This window comes from Atractosteus spatula, chromosome 1, assembly GCF_055471065.1.
Source record: "Atractosteus spatula isolate fAtrSpa1 chromosome 1, fAtrSpa1.hap1, whole genome shotgun sequence".
NCBI classification, from domain to species: Eukaryota; Metazoa; Chordata; class Actinopteri; order Semionotiformes; family Lepisosteidae; genus Atractosteus; species Atractosteus spatula.
Genome location: NC_142706.1, coordinates 37,544,749 through 37,570,215, shown reverse-complemented (window position 1 = coordinate 37,570,215; position 25,467 = coordinate 37,544,749). Strand labels below are relative to the sequence as shown.

The 25,467-nt window shown below is 37.7% G+C and overlaps 1 protein-coding gene across 1 annotated transcript in view; it reads left to right on the top strand.

Moving 5' to 3' along the window:
- Positions 1-600: 600 nt before the first annotated feature.
- Positions 601-25,467, top strand: part of LOC148840847 (serine/threonine-protein phosphatase 2A 55 kDa regulatory subunit B gamma isoform) — a 95,745-nt gene continuing 70,878 nt past the window's right edge. Inside the window, exon 1 of the mRNA XM_088935286.1 lies at positions 601-753. Coding sequence (XP_088791412.1) covers positions 684-753 — 70 coding nt within the window. The 5' untranslated portion in view covers positions 601-683. The remainder of the gene's footprint in view (positions 754-25,467) is intronic.

Genomic DNA, 25,467 nt, shown 5'->3' with positions numbered 1-25,467 from the left:
CTGATGCAGCACAGGCCTATGACAGCAGTAGCAGTGGCAGGCAGCAGCAGCAATACTCACGCTCGCTTCTCTCTCTCGCTCTTTCTCCTCTCACGCGCGCATACACACACACACGCACACCGTTTCACACTGCATCAGCAAGCCTGCAAGCAAACAAGCAGCCACGCTCATTACCCTCTCCTTCCAGCACAAATCCTTTGAGATCCTGCTGCAGCGAGCACGAGGAGCCAGCTCTGCATGGGGGCTTGTTTAAGGAGTACCTGACTAAAAGGACTGGCGTGTTTCTTCAAACCACAGGAGTGCTGCTGCAGCTCTATAGAGTTGGGGGGGGGGAAGCCACAGAAGGGACCATCTCCTGTTTTCTTCTTTTTTTTTCTTGCCAGTTTGCTGTTCCAGCTAAGCTTTTTATGCCTTCTGTGTGAGTGAGTGTGAGGGGTGCGGGGGTTGTGTATGTGTGTGTGTGTGTTGTCCCCCTATTTTTCTCTTCCTCTCCTTCAAACATCTCAGCTGCACCACAAGTCTGTGCCGCATCTCGTCTTTTGGCTCTCATTATGCTATCCTCTGAACCCCTGGCAGTTCTCCGCCTCTGCTAGGCAGTGGCAGCATGGATGGTGCTCTTGTGAGGAAGCCTACGGATTCGATTAGTCCACTGCGGATGGGCATGCTGAGTAATCCTGCTGTAAATGGGCGAGGACATTGACACCCGAAAAATCAACCACAGCTTTCTCCGAGACCACAACTATGTGACTGAAGGTAGTGTTGCATGTGTTTTCTAATGCTCGCTTAAATGAGAAGCTGCTTGCTAGCTGAGGTTATTATATATTAATGTTTGCGTTTAGGTTATTTTAAACTTTGAAATCAGATGTTTCCTATAACGATTTTTTTGCTTGTTCTTAGCAATGGTTAGCAGCCGTATTCTAGTTTATTCTGCACATTACTTAGAAACCTGACCTGCATCTCCCTAATGTCTAATTAGCTGTACAGATAAGAGGTCTTCACCAGCAGTAAATATCTGACGAACTTTTCAGAGGAACATGAGAATCCATCCTTTTTGCCTGTAGTGACATTGCTGATCCAGTGCACCAGAAGAATAACCGATTTGTATAAAGGTGTGCGAATTCATCAGGTGGACTCCTTGTTGGAGATGATTATTCATTTATTTTTAGCTCAGCTGCTCCTCTAATTAGAATGATCGAAAATCACAGATGCACTTGATGAAGGGTGTATCGCAGTTGATTACTAATAATGAAAACCAGAGAAAAATGATTTGTTCAATCACCTACAAATAATATTTATGGAAAGCATAAAATCTCTCTGACAGTACAAGATTCTCTGTTGCTGTGGCCTCCACTATTTTTTACTGTAGGGTACAATTATAATTTTAAATGGACATTCTTAGATCCTGTAGATGCTGAATGCTGTGTGAATGATTTGTAACAGAACGAGTTGTGCTATCGGTGGCAATTCAGCTAGCATATTTCACTGTATTTACTCATGGGCATCTCTTTTGGCACACAGGTGTATTGCTTAGTTTTTATATTTTTATCATGCGTACCATTTTTGTAATTAGTTGTGACGTGTAGGATTAGCAACCCCAAGGCTGTGTTTTTAGTTGGTTTTATGACTTATTTCACCCTTAGTATAAGAGTGTATTATTATCTGTTTGATTCTGTAAGCTGTTAGATGATGAAGGTTGAATGCTGGCAGGAAAATGTATGTAGAAGCAGTTTTTCCTTTTTTCAGATGCAGTGTAGTAGCTTTTGCTACAAATGCTGCAGATTAAGGGCCTTAGATCTTGTGATTTCAGTGGCAGCCAGCAGGTTCCGTTTATTCCACTTTAATGAACACATAGCGGCTAACAGGGAGTCTAAATCTGGTAAATGGTGCTAGATGCAATAATTGGTGATCTTAATTTAAAATAACAAGCCAAGAAAAAGCGAGACCGAAACATTTAAGCGTTTATGGGAGGGAGTTTAACATTGGAATGCCTGCCAAGGGTTTTATCTCAGAAAAAAATGATGTAGTGAGTCAGCAAAAAATGGGAATTCTGCGAACTGTTCTCTCCAGTTGGTGCATGAATAAGGTGAGGCTTCATTTACAGTCTCAGAGAGTCGAGCATGACTATTAAAGAACCAGGCTAAATGTATTCAGAAAAATGTGGCCAGCCAGGAAATTGGAGTTTAAGGAAAGAAAAACATATGCTATGTTGTAGACTCATAATCTATGTAGTATATGTGAAGTACAGAAACATGCTACCACATATATGATTTCTAATGTAGCTTACAGGAGTCAGCCCCATGAGAACATTTATAATGACATTTTTGACCCCAGCTTGTCATGTAATATTGGATACCCAGCCTGAAAGTGACCTTTTGTTTGCAAGTATTGACTGAACTATAATTTCTGAAATGGATTCTTAAATTATGTTTTGCGTCTGCCTTTTTTTAGGCTCAAAAAGATCTGATTCTGTTCATTTTAGTACAATGTAGACCATATAATTTAGCGATTTCTCACATTTATTTTTTGATTTATTAAAGTGTTGCTCCTGATTAGTTTGGCCTCATGCACTGATTACACTGGAATTCATAACAGTTTTCAAGCTCCTGTAAACTTAGGCAGGCCTTAATTTTAATATCAAACCATGAAAACAGACCTTTTGAATTAGTGTGTGGAAAATACTGTTACATTGCTTTTCTCCCCAAATGCTAAATATTTAATGTTAATGCAGGTACTGTATGTTTATGAATTTGTCGATGGCAGTGCCATTTAAGAATCTAGGCAAAACAGTGCGAGGAATCTTTACAGGCATTAGTTATATGGGAGTCCGGAAGCAAGATTAAATATAGGCTTCAAGACTTTTTTTTCCATTTTTTTTAGTAGTGCTTGTTGAATTGGTAAAATTACATGTAGAAGTTAATTCTACAATAAAAATGTGTAAAGAAAAAGTTTCAACTGTGGGGATTTTGTTAGGGGTGTGGGAGGAAGTAAGGAAGCAGGATTAGGAAGCAAAGAGTTTGGCGTGTTTGGTAAGGAGAATAAACGAAGGAGGCTCTGAGGAAGGGCACGTCAGGCGAAGTGTCCAGGCAAACGAAATGCTGGGAGATGGATTCCAGGTGCTGTGTGATGAGCTGAAACCTGTAAATGAATGAACATGTTTAAAGAGAACTTAGTCTAGCATTGAGAGATGGTGTGGAATTACTAAATTTAGAGAGGTAAAATGGGGGAACTATAGACTTAATGACTCCTCTGATCCTCAGTTCTCTAACAGTAAAACTGTCAGTCGTTGTACTTCTTTTGCAGATGTAAATGCCAGCAGAAGGGATGCAATAAATAAGATTGCTGGACAAGCATGATGCTCTCTGGCTGATTGTGAATTGGACAATTATGGCCTTGTGTATGCATACTAGTGATTATGTATATTTTTAGGTGTTTCAGGTGAAGCAATAAGGCACAAGACAAGGAGGCTTATTAGATTACTGTAGGTGGTCATTGCTGTGCAGTGATTTGATGGGCCAGAAAAAAAATTCTAGTCGTAAGGAATCGGAAGGAGGTTGGGCTGGAAGAGACAGACCCGCGGAGTGCTTGACATTTGCAGTACGGGAACTCCTCTTGGAGGAACGTGGTAGTTGGAAGGCAGGTTTTGGTTGGGCTCTAGCCCCTCACAGAAATGTTAGGGATATTCCCTGTCAATTCAAAAAGAGCACATTTTAAAGGCTTGGTTTTGGAAGTCAGCCTTCCATCCATTTATTTAATCATTTTCAAAGTGCTTCGTCCAATTCAGAGTTGCACAAGAGCCAGAGCCTATCCCGACGAGCAACGGGTGCAAGGGAGGATACACCCTGGTTGTGACACCAGTCCATTGCAGGGGGGACAGACCAAAGAGTGCACCCACTAATATCAGAGCTAATTTTCCCAGAAGCCAGTTAAATGACCCATGTGTCTTTAGACTGTGGGAAGAAACTGTAGCACCTGAAGGAAACCTACAGTATGTGAACACTTGGAGAACATACATACTCAACGCAGAATTGAACCCAGGGCCCCAGTGCTGTGAGACAGCAATGTTAACCACTGCTTCACAAATGTTGCCTGGAAGTCAGACTTGTCACTGAATAACTTGCAGAGTCTGAATTTTGAGAAAAGAAGACCTTTTAAGTGTATTTTTGATGGAATGGGATAACAGTGGTTTGTAATACATGGACATTTTCAGTCGAACGTAGTTAACAAAGTGGCATGTGTCTAAAAAGTGAGTTTGGGCGATACAGTAGAAGTCGGTGAAGTGATGCAAAAATTACTGTAGCTGATGGCTTGAGAACGTGAGTGCGTCAATTTGGTTATTGCTTGTGAAGTTCACAGATTACATCAATTTAAGAAGAGAAGCAGCATCCTTCTACAGAACCAACGAAGATGCATGCATAAGGCTGTAACTTCCTGTTGCCAATGACTTGGTGGTAGTAGAGATTTTTTTGGGGAAAAAAATTCTCAGGCTGAGAACCTTTTCACTCAGTCAGATATAGGTGTGGGTTAGGGATTCAGCACTGAGTTTAATTGTGTGTTTGAGGGCTTTTCTTCACCAGTTCAACAGAATTACCAAGGTTGCCGGGATGGGACCGGTTACTTCTGAGTTGTTAATTTAAAAACCCAACTTATAGGTCATTTTGTAGCTTAATGGTAAAAATAATCAAATCATAGACCTGAAATAAATCTTTATTGTCTTTAGTTTTGGTGTTGGAGGATCAGTTTGTGGCGATCTGCTTACCAAGTCTTAGCTTGTGAGAACAGACAATAACAGTGGTAATGATATGTTAATTAGCAGTTAAATTAAAAACCATTCTCTGTGATTTAAATGTAGCCCAGAGCAAACAAACACAGACAAACAATAATAGGACCATATTTCTTGATGAGAAAGTCTTCTGTGGGCAAAGGTAATATTTGTTGATATGAAAATAAATAACTGATGCTCAAAACTTTTAGTTGGGATTTGAGAGAGAGGTGGCAGTAGATGATTAAAAAATACAGCTTAAAACAAATTATAAATAATGGAGCAAAAATCAGAGTTGTTTCCTCATGACTGGTCCATGTGCTAATCTTGTCTAATATGTTTTGCCCTTTTGTATTTACAGTGTAATCTGACAATCTGAGAAAAAGCACTTAACACATTAGTTTTTATTTGCGTATGCACTCTTTTCATATATTCATTATCAGGAATTTTTAGAAACTTCTAAAAGGATTTCCTTTGTTAATACACCACCTACAGTATGTTATGCTTACTTGACAGTGATTTCAGTCGGGGAAGATGCTGTTCAATTGTTCATGTCTGTGAAGTGGATGTAATATGCTTTTCCCCATACCACAAAAATTCCCAATTAACACCTGTAGAAATATTACCAAGTTTTGAAATTTAGCTAGCAGGGGAAAAAATGCAGAGCCTTAAGAATATCATATTAAACCAAGATTTATCATCTAGGTACTTACTGTACTACTGTATAAAGTTTGATGATAGAATTATCTGTTCTATTACTAATTTTCTGTGTCTGAATGTTCTTTTTCTGGGACACTGTCATGCTGTGTGTCATGACTCTAGTGCCATGAGTGACAGCAGGTAACATCCTCATTTTAAACAAGGGTGTTTTAATAGTTAAACAATCACAGTAGATATACAGAAAAACAAACTAATTTTTTGCTATACCTAATCATTGCAGCAACAGTTGATCTACGTATAGAATCAGAAAGCCATATATAATAATCAAGCATCCTGTTTCACATTGTCTGTATACAGTGTTGATGCAATTACATGAATTTTAGTTTTATGTGGCATCAAAGTGGAAATTTTGCTAATGTAGTACAAGAACCATTCTAGTATTCTAGTGAACAAAATCAAGTATTCCTGACATAAGTCTGAGAGAAAACATGCTAAATAAAAGTCCTTCTCAGTTCATTGTTGTAAAAAATTTCAGCTGAGCTGCTGAACATCTAGTAAACCGTATGAAGCAATTTCTCTTTATGCCTTGAGCCTGTAGTTTGAGGCTCTGGTTTGTATTTCTGATAGTAATGGCAGTGTATTGAAAAGAGAAGGTTTGAGGTTCTTCAGCTAACCTGATGTTGCTATATTAGCCTCTACATATAGAGTAGACATAAGAATGCAGTGTAGGGTATTGTTACTGTAACAAATTCAGTTAATAAAAATGTATGTCAAGGGAATGGGGCCCCTTAATGAATTTCTACAGTGCAAACCGTGTCACACAGTTCACAAGCCTCTCTGAATTATTCATATGACACTGTCCTCAGACCTGTTATGCTAAATGTTGCACAGCGTGCCCTATTTTTTTATTTTTGCGATCAACTTTTTGTTCCCAGTGTAAGAGCAGGTAAGGCCGCGGAGAGGAAGATTGCCCTTCAGATCCGGTGTGATAAAAGAGACAGGCACTCAGCAGGCACGCGGTTACTGTCGCTGGCTCATGGAGATGACGGGGCTCTGCGGGGTTGAGTAGTGTGGCGTCAGGAAGTGTGGAGAGCAACGCGTCAGCTCTCCTGTTTCTTCCTTGGAAACAGCACTGCCTAGGTAGAGCAGACGTCAAGCACTGACGCCAGAAGCAGGCTTTGTGATCTCCAAACTCCCTCAGTTATAACGGCCTGTACTTTACATGAAAGACCCTAATTCTGTAGGGCAGCTCTTAACTCCAAATATTGATTAACAGGGTGATGTTCATTTCTGTGTCAGTTTGCTTTGAAAACATCACTCATTTATTAAGAACATAATTTCTTCACAGTTAAAGCTTGACAGGAAAGTATCTTTTAAAAATGGATTTGAGGAATTTGACATTCACCACAAGGACTTTAGGTTAGCACAAAGTAAGATATGATTTGTCTGGAAAACTGTGGTCCTCATTAATGAAGTTATTGGAATTGCTATTTAAAAAACCTGAATATTTGTATTGCTGTCAATTTATCACTCTCCTTTAGTCCTTCAGATTTTGCTTCAGGCAGTGTTGAAACTCTGTCACCCCTCCCCAGAGAAAAGTCCTACACTTAAAGGCAACAGCAATACCAGTCCTGTCATGCTGTCACCGTGCTGTTTGGTGTTTCTGCCCTTGGGACGTTCTTGGGTCCAAATTAAAAGTTCAGACCTGCAGTACTGTCTGCTGCAATGTTAAAATATTCCAGTGTTCCCATGTTTTTGTTCATAGTAGACTTGTAAGGTCAGGTAGCTGTACAGCAATGGTGTTTTAGCTGACAGCCTTAATTGCCTGGTGTGCTGGTGGAGCACATTGTTGGCATAGATTTCTAATGTTCATGTACATTATACAGTATGTACCATCGGAGTTTGAGAGGTCAGCTGCATGTGTGAGAGGTTTTTAGACACGTGGAATATTCCATTGTTTCGAATAAAAAACAAGTGACTGTTGTTTTGCGTATTTATACGATATCACTGTTCGCTGCAGATAAGCCTTTTAAGAAAACAAAGTGGTATTGGAATGTGTACTGTCTAAAGGTTGGTCAGCAGTTTAGCCTAGGCTTTTAACAGTTATAATGCTGGACATGTAGGCCACACAGTGCAGTATTGATCTGAGGGTGACTGAATCCCTTCTAGAGTCTGTTACTTCAGTGATTTAAGAGGTCTGCTGTGATTGTCTGAAGTAAACCGCTGCACAAGAAGCTGCACAGCTGCTTTGGACTGTACTGAAAATGTTTTGTAGACACATGAGGTCTATTGCACCTCTGGGTTAAAAGGGCAATTGCATTTTCTGTAATCCCCATGTGGACAATGGCAATGTAAAATTGAATGAAATAAAAAAGGTTGGTTCTTCTAACAGCAGTTATGCGAACAGTCCAGCACTGGAGACTCGACTCCACTTCACTAAATGGGGTTTAAAGAAACAGCCTAAAACCATTTTGCTTTATGGTATAGACTGAAGGGCTGAATATAATTTATCTAATGTCATAATTGAACCCAAAGTCAGCTTTGCTAGAATGTTTTTTTCACAGTCTAACAGTTCTTTTGAAAATTGGCGTGATTTTCAGGATCTTGACGTGTATTTTTTAATTGGGGGAAAAACAAACTCAAATGTTTGTTCTAATTTACTGGACATAAAACATTTAGATAATCTTAATTTTGCTTTTTATAATTCAGTTTTCATACATCTTTAACACATCTGAACACTGTGGTTCTTTGCTAATTATTTCAGAAAATCTCTTCGAAATAGATGTACTGTATGAGTGCAGTAGTACAGATACATTTTCGTTACGAAATAACATTTTTTTAAGATTAAACAAAAGATTTGCATCCATTGGTAAATCTTCATAAAAGGATCTTTTCTTCCAAAAAATAAAAAAATACTTTAAAAAAAGAGCCCATTAGGTGAATTAGCATTGTCATTTCAATATCGCAGTGTTGGTGACCTTGAGAGGATTTCAGTACATCTTCCCAGTGAAACCACCCCTCTGTACCCTAATGAGGACTGGTTGAATAAGTAGTATAAGAAACATGTCAACCAGGCTTCAAGCATCTGCTAATTACTTACACAGGAAAAAAAGCCTTGAACCTGGGGTGCATGTCTGACAGATATTTGGTAGGGTCACATTCGGGCAGAGAATTAGGCTTCCATAGTCTTTGAATGTTATGAACCATTCAGAAAAAGAAAATAAAAACCCAAGCCACATTTAAATTGGTGCTTTCAAGGGGGGGTAAATCATTCCAGATCTGCTTATGCTTAGCAGAACCCTCCATTTCTAAATAGATGCAGAATGTTTCTGGTCTCTCATGTTGCCTGAAGGGTTGTTATACATTTGCATGAACTTCCAAATGATGTCAAAGGAGGATTACTGTAATACCAGGTGAGAGACAGATGCTAATAAAATGTAAACCAGACAAAACATTGTCAGTACTAGCAGTGTTGATTGCATAGGCTAACCCAAACTTAGCCTAATTCACCTTGATAAGGCAGAAAGCATGTAGTACATAGTAACTCCTTTTGTTCAATTGATAAAAATTAACGGAAGTCAATGAAATGAAATCTTGTAACAGGGCATTAACAAAACAGTCCACAAATTATTGTTGAATTCCAGTTTATTTATTATGGAGGGAAAGTAATACAACTTGAATGACTGATAATCTCAGAAACAGAACAAAATGCACTCCTCAGATATATTTGAACTATTTCTTTTCCGTTGCTTACAATGCTAACAAGCTGTGTTATTCCAAAATACCGTATGCACTGAAGCATCATCAGCTGATTGAATAATGCAGCAGAGTGCTGATGCTGGTTAAGTCTTAATGCATTAGACGCTATGTCCCTGGAGAGCTTATTTCAGGATCTGATTGATTTAGAAGACCGTGCCATCAGCGTAATCAGGGTAAAAAGCTGATTTTAATTTATGGGTAGCTTCTTCCTGTATGGATTCCATAGCTTTTTTCTGAAAGCTTCCTTCAAATAGGGCAATGTCCCCCGTATTTATACTGATAGTGGTGTCTGACTATATTTGCATTACCCCACTATCATTATGAGGGGGTTATGGAGTCAGCAGGTCAGTGATGATTGTTAACGTTAATGCATCTGTTCAACAACCTTTGTGCAGGTTTGAAGAAGCTCTCCAAAGCATAGTTATCATTCCAGCAAGGTTTAGGTGTATAAATTGCCTTAAATTAGTGCAGACAATCTGCAATGTTTGCTACAGAAAGATTTAACACGTTTTGAAATATAAGGCCCCTCAAACTGCCTTCCACATTTTTTTTTCAACGAACAAAAATACATTTCTTTAAATAATTTTTACTTTCCCCAAGATCAGAGCTTTTAAGGCTATGGAACTGTATCAGTCAATGACGGTGAAGTTATGAAATGCTGAGGTGAGGTTAGTGTGGAATGATAATTTTCATTATCCAATTTTCTTCCACTGCTTTTTTCACAGTCTTTACAAATGTTGACTCCATCTCACTGCTGTGTTGTTTAATGGGGATAGTGGAGTACTGAACCCCGGTCACCTGCTGTTGTCTTTATATGGCTACAGACTCTTTTCATGTCAAGGACAAGGACAGCAGAGAATGAAAAAATATTTGAATAAAAAACACACGCTCAATTTATTTATTCACCAGGGATATACACAGCTACAGGATTCCTAAGTTCTAATTGTTTTTCCATTTTCAGGATGAACCCATTTTCTACCAGCTTGTATATCCCAAAGGTTTTTGTTCCCTATATTGAGTAATTAACAGCTTTATTTAACTGTCAGAAAAGAGCCAGGAACTGTTTCAAGTACTGCATTTTTCTTTGTTTTTTTATTGAAGAGACTAACTGCCAACACCACTGTTTGCAGTAAAATACTGTACCAGGCTTTGTTTACCCTGAGTCTGAATCCAGGACAGTGATCTTTATTAAGGAAGAACTTGTACAGGGTAATATTCCTTCATTTTTCATTACCAGCATTGCTGAAGAAGGAAGCATATTGAAATCAAGTCCCTCTTATAGAAGTCACTGTGACTTAAATGCAAAAATCATTGACCTCTACTGTGCTGTGGTCCTGAGTACCATCTCATCATTGTAGTTCAGCTCTTTCTAAAATGACATGTACTGAAGCCCTAGTTTTTATTTGGAATTTGAATTTTTCTACATTAATACCATTTCTTAGGGGAAAACCTCACTGTATTTGTGATTCAGGACAGAAATTTGTATTTAACGACCCTTCCTTTGTCTCACATTAGTGTGGGACATTCTCATGGATCGGATGCTTTCCTGATAGTCTTTCAGTCAGTTATTTTTATTCACATTTATTTTAGTAATTGTCACTTGGAGGGGAACAAATGGAATGAGAAAGAGCCACACTGGTTTAGGAAACTACATCATCTCTCCTCAGGGTCAAGTCTTCAGTATCTTGCAGGTGGAAGCTTTTGTGTTTTTTAGTCTCCTCTGCAGTTTGATCTTGGAGTCCTCAGTACCATCTCATCATTAGAGATTTATAACATTGCTAGTTTACAAAGATCTAGCCAAATGATTGTCAGAGTGCTGTACTGTGTAACTGCAGCCTTCCACAATTATTTTCGGGTAATATCATTAGCAGTTGGGAGCTACTGAGAGCTTCAGCCCACATTTCATAATTCTGTTTTTTGTCTTTTCATTTTGTTATATCCATTTTGCCCCCTTTTTCGAATGGTAGAGGAGCAGTTGATCCATGTCTGTCATGAGTGGGTGATTTTTTTTTGCTGGTACTGTACCACGTCACCTGAACTAATGCACTGAGCTTTGATCAGTGGGGATCAAAGAGAACAAAACGAGAGTTGTTTTGACATCATTAGTGTTGTTTTGCATTCGGCAAAGCCTGCAATTCACAGAGGATTTTCGGGTCAAATGAAAAACATACTGGATAACCTTACAGAAAAAGGACAGCTCGCAAATAAAAGATGTGTGCTCTGCCGAGCAGGTCAATGTTTTGTGTTGTATAAAGCAACAAAACTCTTCAGCCGCTTCTAAAAGCCCTTTTCATACATTTGTAAAGAATTTTACATTCTGCTCCTTATCTTTATTTTTTTTCTTTTATGGGACAAGTTACTGGGAATATTGACACTTCACTTTTGCCTCAGACCTTTTTTTTGTCAAATTGACTAACATGTTTCCTCAGTCATTTTCACAAATAGTAGTGAATTTTTTTTTCACAAATAATAAAACCTGTTCCAAAAAACTCTCCTTGAAATGTGTTGTCAGCACTGTACTGATTGACACTTGGAGGACAAAGATCCCGTATTTTTGTGTTGCGTTTCTTGCCAATGAATCTTGCACACACGAATACGCAGTAATAGTACTGAAAATCAGAATGTAGTTGCTAGTAAACTGGTTTTTGGGCATTTATTTTTTCTTCCTAGTGAGGATTAATTTCTCAACCCATGTACGTCTATATGTCTTTCTTTTGAGATCATTCAAAGATCTGACTGCACAATTCCTTAGGTACCAATATTGAAGGTTACATTGCTACCAAGAAACTTATGCTGTATGTTGTAAATCTGAAAAAAAGTGACACCTGCCTTTGCTTAATTAAAAAAAACAATTAACATACAGCTAGAAAATCACAAGGGGAAGATTTATTCCTAGAATACAGATGTTTCTGTTATTGATGCAGGAAGTGTAACCATTAGTTTTTATATGGGACTTGAGTAAAGAAATGCATTTCCACAGTGGGTATACTGTAAGTACTTTCTTCCCCCTATTCTCCCCCCTATTTGAGGTCCTAGTTATTTTTTGTTTGAGAGAAATACAGATATGACTGGCAGATGACCACATCTGCTGCAGAGTACTCCCGGGACTCTGAAGAGGGCAGATTTCACTGCAGTGTTTTCCCTTCCAATGAGCTCCAGACTATTAATATCTGACAGACTATGCCTGTGCTCAGAGAGATGTTTTCACTGAAGCAGAGAGCGCAAATCCAGTGGGCCTGGCATGCATTCTAATTATGGCAAGGTGACTCTGCACACACCAAGTTAAAATTTCCACAGGCATTATTAGTGATACCTATGAAATAAACTCCCTTCCGCAGTTTACCTGGCTTCTGAATCTTAATAATTTACTAAACTCCGTAGTTTGGGCTCACAGTGTGTTTGCCGGTGATTCTCATGTGTTTTAAAAATAGAGTTTTGGTGAATTTAAAATGATAAGTCTTATTGTGCTGCTTGTAATAATTTGGGGCAAAATAGTAGCAAAGAGATGGGGAAATTATAGATCCTCCCATAATCTTAAAATTTAATGTATTGTGTATAGTGGAAAATATTATCGTTTTAGCAGCGGTAGTTACTAATCCTTGAGGATGCTCTGCCAGTTTTCTACAGCTTTCTTTGCTGTCACTAATTGCCTTCTTGTTCCCAAGCTGCCATTCAAAAATCCCAATCCAGAGCTAGGCTTCACTTAAACCGCTAGGTATAAACAGCTGTGTTCATAATTGTAACAAGATGCACACTAAACAACAAAATCATATTGGTTTCCTTAATGATGAAAACGAAAAATTATTGGCCACCAGAGAAATACATAAATGAAAGCAGAGGTTTGTGAGCTACTATAGGTAAAATGCAGTCACTAACACAGAACAGCACGTTTTATGTCACTGTTTAATATTTCAGTGTGGATATGTATGGTTAAATGTATAGATAAATTGTGCAGATGATTTAGTGGTAAGAGTTGTATGTAGTAGCAGAAGAGGAGTGTATTTACACTAAACACCCTTTGTCATTTCTGTGCAAATTACAAATGCCTCTGAAAGTCCCATTTTATTTATGACCAGTGCATAAACTATTAAACATCATGGGCAATGTAATTTTTAGTCCATTTAAAGAATAGGCTTGAAAAGAAGTAAGGAGCTGTGAATGTCTACTGGGTCATACAGTACAGTCACAAGGTTTTTTTTGTAATGTAATTAACTGCACTCTGTATGTAAATCTGGGTGGGATTTGTATACAGTACTCTTCCTGTGTTCATGTGGGTTTCCCCTGGGTGCTTTTGGGTGTACTTTTGGGAACCTTGGCCATCTTGTGTTTTTGTGCCAGTCTGACTGGCGATAGACTGGTATCCTTTCCAGGGTGTACCCTGCCTTATGCCCATTGCTTACAGAGATGTGGCCATGGGGGAACCGAGTCTAACTTGAAATTAAATTAACAAACAAATACTTTTCCCGAAAAACGTCTTCTTTTTTCAAAGATACTGTCTGTTGCCTTTTAACATTTGCGCTGGTTATGTTCCAGTTCGGGATAAAGGCACAAAGGAGGATTCCAAAAAAGCAATTCCTACAGATAGCATGAGCTTAAAATTAGATCTGTACATGTATTAGTACTTCCTAGTTTATGTTTCAGCATGTAGCTTAAAATATTATCCCACATAATGGTTTAGCAGAAAACTGCAGGTCAACAGAGTTCTCCAGCTCACTATGTGCACCTGCGCTCCACTGGTTAGTTTTGGCTGTGGGCAGTGGAACAGCTTTGAGAAGTGAAAGGAGGGATTTTGGCTGAAAGCACCCGGGCGCAGGGGGGTTTTCAATGTGCTTCTGCCTGAGGATGCACGAAAGCTGAAGGGCATTTTCTTTTTCTATTCGTTTACAGAAATTTTCTCTAGGGGAGAAGGTGGGTAAAAGACTCATTTGTCTGGGGGTAAAGGTTAATAGCCTTTAAGCCAGATGAATTCCTGTTGGATACTTCCTTGCTATCACTTTGTACAAGCAACCATTGTTTCCAATGTTTGTGGAAATATTTTAGATCCAAATTTACAATGTTTCCTATGGGTAACAATGGAATATCTTCAAATTCCAATCTAATTTTTATTATAATTAATTAAATTGTACTGTCATTACTGATGAAATGTCATCTTCCCCTTTTTGCTATTTTTGTGAAATGTTTCTTTTCCTTGGCATCAACTAAACAATGTGATTTGTAACAGTGCCGTTTCTCACATGAAACAGAAGTGCTTCTGCAGTCAAACGGTACATGAGGATTATTTTATCTGTGTCAGGAATAGTGAATTTCTGAATGAGCTTGTCTTTTTTATGACAATAGTTTCATATTGGTTGGTAAACACAAGTCCTGTTGTTGTGATTATTAGTTTGGTCCTAATTAGTTGTGAACCTTGGAGACTTTTGTGCGGTATACAGTATATTTGTTTTTATATTCCAGTCTGTATTGATGAGCCTCTTTAAGAGACTTACAGCTTCTTTTGCAAAGCTCAAACCTAATTTTGCTTGTGATTTTTTGTGTGTTGGGAATAATATCTGTTGTGTGGGTTATATAGAACCGAATAAATATGAACCCCTTCATCTTTGCTCCACAGAGCTCTACAGGATAGTTAGTACTGAGTGGAAGAGCAGTGCACCTCCTGCTAATGCCACAACAAGCTGAAAGCACTCAGTTGTAAGACCTTATTGCTGAAGGCTAGAGCACCCTGGTCAACTATCACTGCCAACTGTTTACCACTGTGAGGGAATCTCTGGTCCATAAACTGAATTTGTAATAAGAAAACTGCCAAGAAGTGTGAAAAGTCTCTGTCTCTGTCTCTGTCTCTGAACACTGCAATGAAAAACAACTTACTGACTATAGCTTAGTTAAGTCTTTTGGGTGTGACAGAAAACAAAAATTTTGACTACTTTCAACATCCCAACCTTAATGACTTTATATATAGTACTGAGCACGTGTCTGTAGGTCTTCAGTCTCTGTGCTACACACCAGTCACTGAAGCCAAGACTGGGGTAGGGTAGGTGTATAATTAACTAATGTGCTAACAATATTTGATAATTTGATTTGTGAGCATCAGTTAATGGATCGATTAATCTGTGTATATCTATTTTTTTAAATGAGTACTTAGAGTAGTAATTAGCAGCAGCCTAAGAAAGCACAAATGACATCTGATATTTGCTGTGAACTTATTTTATTGTCAGAAGATTAGACACTCTCTCATTATTCAAGTTAATATAATTCATAAAACAATTTTAAATTATTGGGCTGATGTTGCCTAATATAGTAGTAATTATACTGTAGTAAAAATAAGCAATTACATCTGCTTTTACATATTTGTTAGCTGAGCCATGTTTAAAATGGCAGTTTTTCTGGACTGTGTAAGAAGGTTGTCAGCCAAATCCCTTTTCTTGATGCTAAGCTGCAAAGTGTGTAAAGCCTAGAGAAGACTTTCGATTTTGGTTTTACTGATATCTGTGGATATTATTTAAGTTCTACTTGCCCGATTCCACTTTAACATGAGATCCTGAATTCTGCATGTATTGTTAAGATGTCTAATTTAAGCTACTGCTCCGATTTCAGTTCAACAGCTTGTACAGTAACTCGACATTCAGTCTTCATAAAAAAACGAATGTGATTTTTCTTGTGTTTTTAAACTTTTTAAAATGCTTTTAAACCTTACCCTGTAATATCCAGGGATACATAATTGAATCCATCATTCCTTAGTTGACTAAGTCAGCTATCAGAATAGCTCTAAAACATAGAGTTTTTTCCTTATTGTGTCAATTGTCAATAAGTTTAATTTGGAGTGTAAAATACTATGAGAGTAACATTTACAGTATTATGACAACAGTGATCATTGATTTTTTTAGTAAAGCTAGATAACTTTATTGCTTTAATGTTCCTTTATTCCTTTATTCTTCCTAAAAATAAAGGATGGAGCTCTGTATTTTTACAATGTACATTCACACCAGTGTCTCAATTTAATTAATAATCTTCTGGACAGGTTGTTTACTCTATTTTATTCCACAGTTCCTGATCATAAAATGTCCAGTGCTTAAAAAGGACATATTAAAGTTTTTCATGGTGACTGTATTGTTGCACCTGTCCTGGAAGACTGCACTGTCTGTGTGTTTTCATTTCATCTCTCATCTTAATGACCTAATTAGATTAGCTGGACCAATTTTAAAGTTTTCCAATCATACATCATCAAGAATCACGACATAATAAGTCTTTGATATGGTACAGCTTCTGTATCCCTTTAATTTATTGGGAAATGTGCTGTATTCAAGCTTCATTGCTCATATACCAAATTCTAAAGTTCCAAATTAATTAAACATGTTGCTGGGTTAAACTTACATACTGGTTTATTAGGCAGCTAATTCAAAGGTAAGGTACAGTGCTTAACTATTCTTAATAGTATTATAATAATAATAATTATGATTAACCTTTTTTTAATATTCTCCTTATGTAAGAGATTAATTTTACCTGTAATTCATATGTATCCCTCTAATAGCTTCAAACACCCCATCTTATGTGTTGGGTGAAACTAATGAAGATTGCTCTGAATCCTGAATTTGCATGATTTATGCAAAGCGTTTTTTTTTCTTGCAGCTATTTCCAACTCCCTGTTGAGCTGCATGTTTTCTGACCCCTTGGAATGTAACTGAGGACCCTTGTGTAATAAATACACTTGCACCCGTCTGCCTCTTTTTTCCTGAAATATCTGTAATTAGGGAACTTCACTGAATTCAACAGAAAGGTATTGCATGCAGCATACCTCTTTCAAATCATTAATTGCACAATTTGATGGGAAGATAACAAAATCATGATGAAAAGAAAAAAAATAGTGTTACAGGAATAAAATCATCTTGGCAGTCTAAATGGACAATGGAAAATGACAATTGAAAAGGTGGGTAAATATAGTGCTCATCTAAGCAGTCCAATTCCATAGATTTACTTTTTTCCCTAATTGAGTATAAGCATTTGTATTCTTAATTTCTTACATAATTTTGTTTGTATGACTAATGGAATAAGGGTTTGAGTTTACTTAATCTCTCTGACTGGGAGAATTAACATAATAATTAAGAAATTGCCCATACATTTAAGAATTACAAGGTATCCATTGTAGCTTGGCATTATCCTTGACTATACCTTCAAGGAATACCTGAGGCAGAGACCACCAAAAAGTCAAGGCCACATCAACCTTTTCAACAGACTAAGAAATACAGCTTAAGGCAGGGACCTTGGCATCTCGGGATGACTGTACCCTCGTTTCCCTCCATAGAGAACCACTGACTTGTCTGGGCAGGTAGTGCCTATGACAAGAACGTGGATGCACAGCCGAATAGGACAGTGAGACTTGTATCTGGAGCCCTGACGTCCAATAGACTGAATAACTAACGATGCTCTAAAAACTTTGCTCTAACCACTGTCAACTGAATTGGCCACTTTTGCCCTTACTTCCACTGACTCACAGGGCTCCGAGACTCGACCCAACCCAACCCTGCTGCCTTCTCACCTTAGGTTCTTACACAAGAGGCAGCTCTCCTTACTGCACACAAGAATGTCCAGAAACATCGGTGAGACAAATGGCACAAAGTTACGGCACAGAACGAACACCTATACAAATCCTGGATGGCTTTATCCTCCCTCAACGGACTTAGGAAATTCTTAATGGGCTCAGAACCTTCCACGGGTACTGCACTAGCCTCATCCATCGCTTGGGTATTTGCAGCCACCCTCTTTGTTACCGTGTCAAGCACCAGGACGTCAGTACTTGATCCAGCATAATGTTTGAGGAAGGAATCAAAGCAGTCAATAAACCCAATGCCTTTGCATGGCTCCCCTGTCTTGATTTGAACAAAACTTGCTGTGCTTGGACACTGCTTGGATAATGAGCTTACATGTTCAGAGCACCACAGTGAAAGTGTTTATTATTAAGTGTTTATTATAGCTGGAAACAGCACATAAAGTATACTGTTCTAGACATCCCCCTTTTAAAAAATACAAAGGACGGAATACTGAAGGATGTGAAGAGTACACAAGGAAGACAATCCAAGTAATCACTGAACCTTTATTGATATTCCAAAATCGGTGTATTTTGAATTTCGTGTTCCAAAAAAAATTCAGGTTTATTTAAACTTGAAGCTTGGAGCTAAATAAGACCTCTTTTTCATTGCATTTCAAATAGTTCTTTAATTTTTCAGTCTATGTAAATGCTACAGAGCCTTTTGCGGGGGCACTTTTCATTTTTGATTAATTCTTTATAACTTTTAGTTTAGCAAGTAGGTTTCATAATTATGAATGTTTTATTGTGTATTCAGTTTTTTTTCCTGACATGAACTGAGCTAGACAGTCTCAATCATGATGAATAAACTTTGTGAAATTTGTCTTTTCTCAGTCATCATTTGTCAGTTCTCTTCATCTTTCTTCAAGGTGTAGAATTAGCTGATAAGGAAAACAGTAAATGAACATGAAACTGTAAAATCTTTAACTGTACATACTATTTTTTTCATCCTCAATTTTAGGTGTTTTGATATGTAGAGATCATTTTATTGGCAGCATTTTGATTTGGAAGCAGCTTGTGTGTAGTTTACCACAGATGTTAAGCATAATATTCCCAGTGAAGATGAGGCTACCTCATGTGAGTAGCTAACCCTATTAGAAGGAAATAACGAGAACACTCTTCAGATTTACTCTAACTTGATTACATCTTCCAGGGCTTGCAGCTAAATTTATGAGACATTAGAACAAATTATACCTAACTTGAGTCGGCGGCTACAGTTTCTAATAACCCAATGAAGGTTTGTGATGACATGCAGCTGGTTTGGCTTTTGGCCATTGATCAAAGCCTTTTTTGTTATCTCCTGGTTTTGGAAACAATTCCATGTACTGGAGGTTTAATAATGTAAGAATCTTTGGTGAAACATTTGTACATGTAATGTACATTTACTTAGTTGGGGAGATGGAGAATTGCTTGTTGTGATAGTTGACACTGATGATAGATTTAGCACTTGGGAAACTGTTTGAGAGGCTCATGAACATCTCCATGAGTCCAGTCTTTGTGAAACAGGTTTTTTAAAATCTTGTAGATGCATCATCAGGAAACTTTTTACGTGACATTTCTAACCTGTCTGTTACCTCATTCTGTTCATAAAGTTCTATGGCCGTGTGCGTATTTTTACATTTTGAAGCCAGATGTAGGGTGGTTTTCACTGCACATCTGAAGCCTGATGTAATTCTGATTGAGCACTTGGAAAAGGGTTTGAGCAACAAGCCAGCTGAAATCACTGGCTCCTTTCTCAAGCCCTTGGACTCCTGCCAATGATTTAGCATCTTGAATACAAAGCTTCTTCCTCCTGCAAATGGCCTGCAGGAGTAAAAGGACTTAAAACTGGAGTCATGGGCATGCTATGGCTTCTGAGGCAGGTTTTCTCCATTTTGCAGAAGCTCTTGAAATGGGGGACATATTTCCATATTGATACTCCATTTGTGAAGGTTTTGTAGATTTTTTAATGCTGATCCATTCAAAACTGAGTATAGCATAGTACCATGGTAAATATCTGGCACATTGTAAAGCATTGTATAAATCGGATGCATGCCTCACTGGTTAAATGGCAAACAGAAATGTCCTGTATGTGTATTTGCGTAAACTTAAAAAAACGTGATGCACTGCCATCACATTCAGACATCACTGTAGGGTATTGTAAAACAGAAACTGTTAACTGTTAACAAAGGGACAACAGTGAAGAAAATTATCCCATAATTGTAATATTAATGTAATTTGTTATTAGATTATTATATTTGTTAAGTGATGTTAAACTGAATTTATTTGCCAGTTGTTAACAGGGACAGGACAGCGGCTCAGTGGTTAGCATTGCTACCTTACAGAGTTGGGACACAGGGTTAACTTCCAAACCTGGGGTGCTATCTGTATGTAGTTTGTACAGTATGTTAGAATTATAATAATAATTGCTTACACTTATATAACACTTTTCTGGACACTCCATTCAAAGCACTTTACAGGTAATGGGGACTCCCCTCCACCCCCACCAATGTGCAGCATCCACCTGGATGATGCGACGGCAACCATAGTGCGCCAGAACACTCACCACACATCAGCTATCAGTGGGGAGGAGAACAGAGTAATGAAGCCAATTCATAGATGGGGATTATTAGGAGGCCATGATTGGTAAGGGCCAATCGGAAATTTGGCCAGGACACTGGGGTTACACCCCTCCACTTTTCGAGAAACGCCATGGGATTTTTAATGACCAGAGAGAGTCAAGACCTCGGTTTTACGTCTCATCCGAAGGACAGCGCCTGTTTACAGTATAGTGTCCCCGTCACTATACTGGGGCATTAGTACCCACACAGACCGCAGGGTGAGCGCCCCCTGCTGGCCTCACTAACACCTCTTCCAGCATCAACCTTAGTTTTTCCCAGGAGGTCTCCCATCCAGGTACTGACCAGTTTCACACCTGCTTACCTTCAGTGGGCTGCCAGTTGTGAGTTGCAGGGTGATATGGCTGCTGTTCTTCCCATATCCACGTGGGTTTCCTCCCACAGTCCAAAAGCATAAGGGAATTTGGCCCTAGGTGTGTGTGTGTGTCAGTGTCTGTGTGTTCACTATGATGGACCTGTCCTGTCCAGGGTATATCTTGCCTTGTACCCATTGGTTGCCAGGACCAACTCCAGCTCCCCTGTGGCCCTGAATTGGAAGAAGCAGTTAGAAAATAGATGGATGGTTACCAAGTTAATGGGAAGGTTTGATTAACACTTGTTCATCCCAGAAATGCGTGGATGTGATTTTCTTTTAAAATAAAAAAAATAGGTAGTACTTTTATGTGTAGTGCAGGCGTATGTCCTCTAAATTAGAGACTTGTAAGTATTAGAAATACTCTTCCTTTGTAAAATACAGGTCAAAGCTGACCGTCACAGCTTGTCATCCAAATCATCCACATCATCCAAATAGTAGTATTAATACCTCTTTAATAGCTTTACCTCATTTTCTCAGCTTCGTAATGAGCATTGCATTAAATCCTTTTCATGCTTATGCTTTTAATGCTTAAAGTACATGTGTAAATTGTTTGACTGGATAAGAACTAAGGACTTGACTGAACCCAGAGGAGGTCACTGTAATGCTGTCGTTATACAGACATTTTCATAGAGTATTTGTAAAACCTCATGTATTTTTTTTTCTGGCAATATATCCTAATCGTATATATGGTCAGCTGCATCCTCAGTGCATATACAGTAATGTATAATACAGTATTCCATAATGAGTAATATAGAGTATGCATCATTGTCAGTTATGGCCCTTGCTGTATTTATTTATGCTTAATAGAACAGCATTAGATGAAGCATGGAAACATCTATTAGCAAGGTATTAATATTATAGTACTAAAATTTAATATAAAATTTATTATTTGGATAATCAGCAGTTTTAAGCTTTATCCCCTATTTTAGAATGGAAAAGTATTTCTAACACTTAGAAATGTCTAAATTAGCTCACTGCTCTGGAAATAAGTTTCCACAATACTCCTGCACTGGAAATAAGTTACATATTTCTTTAATATGATTAGGGGGGTACAGTCTGCAAACAGAGACAACTTTAACGAGTTCTATAGGCTCAGAATATGTTAAAACTGTAAAACCTCCTAGTCAAATTTGAGAAAATGAATGCTTTATGGCAGATTTCCATGAAGCACTTGATCTGTAATGTTTTATGCTTATGGTTGAGAACTGTGATAAAATGTGAGCCTTTAGTCAGGTTTTTAAATCCAGTTTGTTCTTACAAGTGACTAGCATAAGACATTGAGAGAAGAAAACAAAGCTAAACATACAAATACAGTGGTTCTGGTTTATCCTGTTGTAAGAGAAGCTTATTCAAAGCAATAGCTTATCTTTGGAGTTGATAAGTAATGTAAAAACCTGCCCTTACAGAGCAAAAGCAATAAAAAGCTGCTGTTCCTTGAGCAGTAATTCAGCTAAACTAGGGTTTAGTGGGGAAAGTACACAATGCTCAATGATCTGTGCCTTACAAGGTCAGCATTGTGTATTTTGGGTTGTCTGTGAGTAAACAGAGTAAAGTTGCACACATGCAAATACAGTTAATGAACAGCATGCTTCATTTGCTTTTACCTGCCTTATCCATGTTTGTAAAACAGCTGGAAATCCACGTGAATAGCCATGCGTTTATAGTATAATAAAATATCAACTGTCTTCAATATCAGGTGTAAAACACAGGAGTAGTCTTTTACATTTTGATGGCTTTGGAATCTTATCTGTACGTGTTGAAGATAGTCTGATTTGCTCGACCTTTCATATTGAAAACAGCTTGAATGGTAATTAGTTGGGTTGTTTTTAGGTAGTTTGGCTAACATTTTTTTAAGTGTTGTCATTAAATTGAATAGCATGTTATTCATTAAAATTAAACAGATCATGTGCCTGTCGCTTGCTGGGATGGGCTTGCCTGCAGCTCCCTGGCCATAGAGTTGAATAAAGCAATTAGAAAATGGATGGATGTTTATCTTATGTGATGCATTTATCGTAAAGTTATGCATGATTTTATCTTGTGAGCATATTGTATTAGAAAAGAAACATACTTGGCATCAACAGGAGCTATGAAGATGTTATGGTGAAAAACTGATACTGGACTGTTTACTGTTTTAACAAATTGAAGAGAGGGTCTCTGTCTTCTATTAATCTCAGGATAAAGACATTTTTTTTAAACTACAGTACAGGCTCAGAATTTTATTATATGGACTTGGCTAAATAAAATTCTTGTTTACACTAGCTGTCAGCAAAAAGATTAATATATTTCAATTTTAAAAAACATTCCCAGGTTTAGTTATGTTTATACTGACAGACATTTGCATGACCAGAAAGGTGTTAAGCTCTTTTATTTCAATTCATTCCCCAGTGACAACCGAAAATAGGAATGTAAAACAGAACATGGTACTAACATCCTGAGACCAGTTCTCTAGCAAGAGAAACTCTGAAGGGTAAAATTCAGGCATTAAACGAACAATTTCAAAAGCAGAGGTTATACAGTAAGTCTTATAAGCTATTAATGTCATCAGATATGTTTAAATTACAGACTTGAGGCACTTAAGACGTATTTTGTTTTCCTCTTTGGGTATAAGCTTTGAAAATATCACTCTCTGTGATCCGCAGAACAGAAAACGAGTGACAGAGGCATGACAACAGGCTTCACTACTGTTATTATATATCCTCCTTCTGTTTTTAATCAAAGCCCACTTCTCACTGACATTTGTAAAATGTAATTATTTATTAAGTCAAACTTGCTGATGTTCCTAAACAATTTTCTGCCTGCCTTTTACCGTGTCAGTTAAGACTTCCTGTTCTATGATAACCTGACATTTAATATGAGATGCGCTCTCTCTGGTGACAGCAGAATAGGTCATCACTCCCCCCAGTTGTGTCCTTTTAAGTAAGCAGTCTATGCTCTCTGGGGAGATCTTTAAAGGAAAGCTTAGCCAAGGACACCTAAGATAAAAATGCTATGCATTCATTTTAAGTCTTTTGAATTTTCTTTTAACATGTTAATTTTTAATTTTATGAGCTGGAAATGGCAGACCCAATTTATGTCTTGTATATCATCTGTGTAAAAGCTTCCTAAATTACAGACTATCCCTCCTGGAATACCCACAGTTATCTTTGGTGCATTTTATCCACTCTTTAAAGTATAAAATATGTTGCAGCTTTTCATTTCTGCAAGATTTTATTTTAATGTTACAGTAATGACTACATACAGTAATACAGTAAAGCCCCATCCACACAAGTGTTCCAAGTGTTTTAATTTTAAAGTCTTTGCTATTGTGCATGCATCGTTTTCTGCAATAAAAAATAATGAGATTGTTACGCTTTATAAAAGTCTGTACCTTCTAAAATTAATCATGCTTAGGGGACGTCTTCACCCCCACCTCACCCCAGCCAATGTGTAGTAATAAGTCTGAAGATGAAGTGACATGTCTAATAACAAATTATGTCATGCAGTTTGAAAGAAACATTGTTTTCAGCCCAGTCTGTAAAATTACCTCACAACTGTAAGAATGAAGTGTGTGTGTGCTGATTATTGGATAACATTTGCTCCAAAATTAACATTTGCTCTTTAATGAGTCTTAAAATAAATGTTTATTCAACATTCTTTTAAATATCAAATATTCAGCATGTATTCCAACATTAATTTATAGCTTGTGATTATGATTCATTGTTCAAACTTTTATTGCTGCTGTTCTTTATTTTGGATAACGCATTCAATTTGTTAAAGAAAACAGGTCTAGTTCAGAGACTGAACTAGAATAATTCGGGAGCTTGTAGAATTTTTTTTCCAGTGTGTATATTAATTTTTTTTTCTTCATTCATTTATTTTGGTAGCTAGAAGTGGATTATCTTTCCCTCTTGATACAGAACAGAACTAACGGCTCAGTTTCAATTAGTATAATAGGTTAGTGAAACTGTTCAGTGAGAGAAATGAAGAATTCCCAATACAAATGATCTGGAATGATTGTGAGTGGAACCTAATACTGAATTGGGGGAAAAAGATTCCAGAAATGTAATCTTTTAACAAACGTCCTCTTAAGTGCACTTTACACACTATGGTATAAGCATATAGCCTTGAACTGTACCATGCCAAAAACTTTTAAATGTAAGGAATACAGCATTTTGAATTGAAAGGCAGCCTTTACCTTTATCTAATGTCATCATAATCCAATATATTATCTTTGTCTCCCAAAAGATGTATTCACCAGTTTCATTGCAGGGGCCTGCGTTCTGCAGCATTATGCTAATGTTTGCGCTCACACTGAAGTCCGAGCATATCTCATTTTCATTGGATCGCTTAAGTGAACTCAAAAGATGTAAGAGAGAATGCAGCAATAATCTGTGCATAAGGAAATTGCTTTCCCTGCGTAAACATGCAGAGATAACTACAGGAATGGAAAACATACAGGCACTAAATCATTTAGTCACACTTGAAGTGCTACTCCCTCTCTTTTCGGATGCTTCAGTGCGAAATTTTAATGAAAATGGAAGAAAAGGATAATTGCATTGTAACAGAAAGCTTGTGGTACCATAAAGCACAGGTAATAGTTCTCCATTACTGAGTGACTTGTAGTAGGAAAAGTGGAATGGAACTCGTTCTGCAGGGCAGTTCTGTTCATATGTTCACACGGTGTGAACTTCCTTTCTGTGGGTATTTTTGAGATTTAATTTTGAGAATGAATTGTGCCCAGTAGGATTTTCAGAGGGGA